Source organism: Trypanosoma grayi, assembly GCF_000691245.1.
Source record: "Trypanosoma grayi strain ANR4 Tgr_217_V1, whole genome shotgun sequence".
In the NCBI taxonomy this organism is placed as follows: domain Eukaryota; phylum Euglenozoa; class Kinetoplastea; order Trypanosomatida; family Trypanosomatidae; genus Trypanosoma; species Trypanosoma grayi.
In genome coordinates, this window is record NW_008825836.1 from 1 (window position 1) to 2439 (window position 2439).

A 2439-nucleotide genomic window follows, 5' to 3' on the forward strand; every position below is an offset into this window, starting at 1 on the left:
TATGTATATATATGTATGAGGGAGTGCACCATAAATCTCACAGAGTATTGGGATTGACGGCCGGAGGGGGAAGCCTTCTGAGACGCAGACTGAAAATAATACATGCACACATCCTTTGAACGGTGTTGCCGCGGGAGATCAGACGACGGGGGTGAAGGGCAGCATGTTGAGGAGTCATTCATGTGTTGCGGATTCAAGCGCAGCTCGTTCTTTTTTTGTTTGTTTGTGTTTCAATTCACGCAGATGACCGGCGTCTCCTTCTACTACATGCGAGATTAGGTAGGTGCTGTGCACATATGGGGGCATGGGTAAATGAAAGTAAAAACACACACTCAGACACACGTTAACAACAACAACAGCAGCAAAAAAACAACGACGGGGAGGAAAACGCGAAAACGCACAAGAAAAAAAATAATATAATGATACTGCTACAATGGGAAAGGCAAAAAAAGAAGACTGTAAAACAAACGTTATTGCTTTGGTGCCTGAGCCTACACGCTGCTGTTGCGGCTGGGGATAGTGATGCTCACCTGTCTCTGTCCTCCTCCTCCTCTTCAACTCGTTTTGTCTTTTTTCGTTCTCTTGACTGGGGTGTGGGGGCACCAGAGGTATTGAAAAGAGTGAGTGAGCGAAAGGAGTATATCCTTGAGATAATCAGCGACAGTTCAAAGAAACAACAACAACAACAAACAGGTAGAAGGCCAGCCTCCCAGGTGCACTACACACACGTACACACAAAGTCAGAGCGAGACACAGTGAGGCACAATACATCCATTAACACCAACATCATCACTGATCATGAGCGCACGTGAAGAGATGGCTCAGGAGGAGGCTTGCTACCCTAAAGAGATAGAAGCTCCGCAGCGCACCGAAACCCAGCCGCTCGAAACCGCTGAGCCCGCTGTTGAAGCAGCAGTGACGGCGGAGACTGCCGACGCCAACGAGAATGCTGAGGCGCAGGACGCCGAGGAACGACTCGCGCAGGCACGTGCAAAGGCGGCCGCGGCAAAGGTGGCTGCCGAGCAACGTCGCGCCTCGCGTAGGTCCATGGACTCCGCCTCCGCACTCAGCGATGCCGACCGACAGCAGTCGGCCGCCGCCCGTCGTGGCTCCATTCGCTCTGTTCTCCAAGCCATTGAGGAAGCGGAGAAGGAGCTTAAGGAGCTCGACACACGGGAGCAGAATATGGATGAGAGACTCCAGCTTTACAGCGATGTGATTGGCCTGCGCAAGGAGCTGCAGGTTGTCAGGGAAGACGCAGAACGCGCGAGCACCCAGCTTCAGATGGCCGATGACCTTGTAGCGAACCAAGACCCCACTGTTGAGCGCGATGTTGCCCTTCTCGAGGAGGAGGCGCAGCGGTCGACGGTTCAACAGGTGTGGACGAGCGAGTGCCAGCGTAGCCCCGGTGCGAATACGGACGACGACACCACCTCATGGCTTAAGGTGAGTGTTGAGAACGTACCGGAGCGCCTGCGGGTGGCGACGGAGAAGTTCCGCGCCGCCGACAAGAAGGCGGCGGAGCTGTACAGCAGCCAGGAGAAGCACATCAACACCAACACCGATGACCGCGACAAGACAAAGCAGAAGATGCGCGAGAGCGTTCAGGTGGAGTTGAAGCAGCTTGCCGAGACCCGGGCGCGGCTGAAGCAGGTCGACAACGAGCAGTGGCACCATATCCGCCGTGGGACGCACGTGAAGGAGCGGCAGGTGGCGCGGNGACCCGGGCGCGGCTGAAGCAGGTCGACAACGAGCAGTGGCACCATATCCGCCGTGGGACGCACGTGAAGGAGCGGCAGGTGCCGCGGCAGCGGCGCCAGGACGCGGTTAGCCAACGCGTGTACGTGGATGAGTCAAAGGCGTTCGGCGCGATGGCTGCGCTGGAGACGGAGCGGCGGGAGCTGACAGAGGACGTGAAGCAGAGCAAGCGCGCGCTCGAGGACCACATGCGCAGCAGCGAGGAGGTGAAGCGTGAGCTGAAGGAGCAGCTGCGCGTGGCCGAAGAGAACGGCAAGGAGGCGTGTGAGCTGCGCGAGTTCTTCGAGCACGAGAGTGGCGACCTGAAGGCGCTCAAGCTCGACCTGCAGCGCGTGCTGCAGTACGTGCGGGTGCGCAACCGCGAGGTCACGGACTAGGCCGCCCAGGGGCCCTCGGCCGGTCAATGAATGTAGGACAACGCACACGCCCAAGCACGCAAGACACAGGCAGGTGGTCGGGGGGTTTGGGGGGCGCCGGCGCCGGCGAACGAGGCCCCCATCCCCCCCCACAAAGCGAGCAAATCACGCAAACGAGAAACAAAACAAAACCAAAACAAAAGAGAGAGAGAGAGAGAGAGGAACACGGGAATAACGAAATGAAAAGGAAGAAGAAGAGAAAAAAACAACAAGGAGGATTTAGTAAGCGTGAGAGAAGACACGCGAGGAACCGAAAAATAAAAAA

The 2439-nt window shown here is 56.7% G+C and overlaps 2 protein-coding genes across 2 annotated transcripts; both read left to right on the forward strand.

The window, feature by feature from the left end:
• Nucleotides 1–798: 798 nt before the first annotated feature.
• DQ04_02171000 (hypothetical protein) lies at nt 799–1737 on the forward strand (the record flags this gene model as incomplete). The annotated part of the gene is made up of 1 exon (XM_009311589.1): nt 799–1737. One exon carries the CDS (start codon nt 799–801, stop codon nt 1735–1737), a length of 939 nt encoding a protein of 312 aa, XP_009309864.1.
• Nucleotides 1738–1871: 134 nt separating this feature from the next.
• DQ04_02171010 (hypothetical protein) lies at nt 1872–2135 on the forward strand (the record flags this gene model as incomplete). The annotated part of the gene is made up of 1 exon (XM_009311590.1): nt 1872–2135. The coding sequence occupies one exon, from the start codon at nt 1872–1874 to the stop codon at nt 2133–2135; it is 264 nt and encodes an 87-aa protein (XP_009309865.1).
• Between the last annotated feature and the right edge of the window lie 304 nt (nt 2136–2439).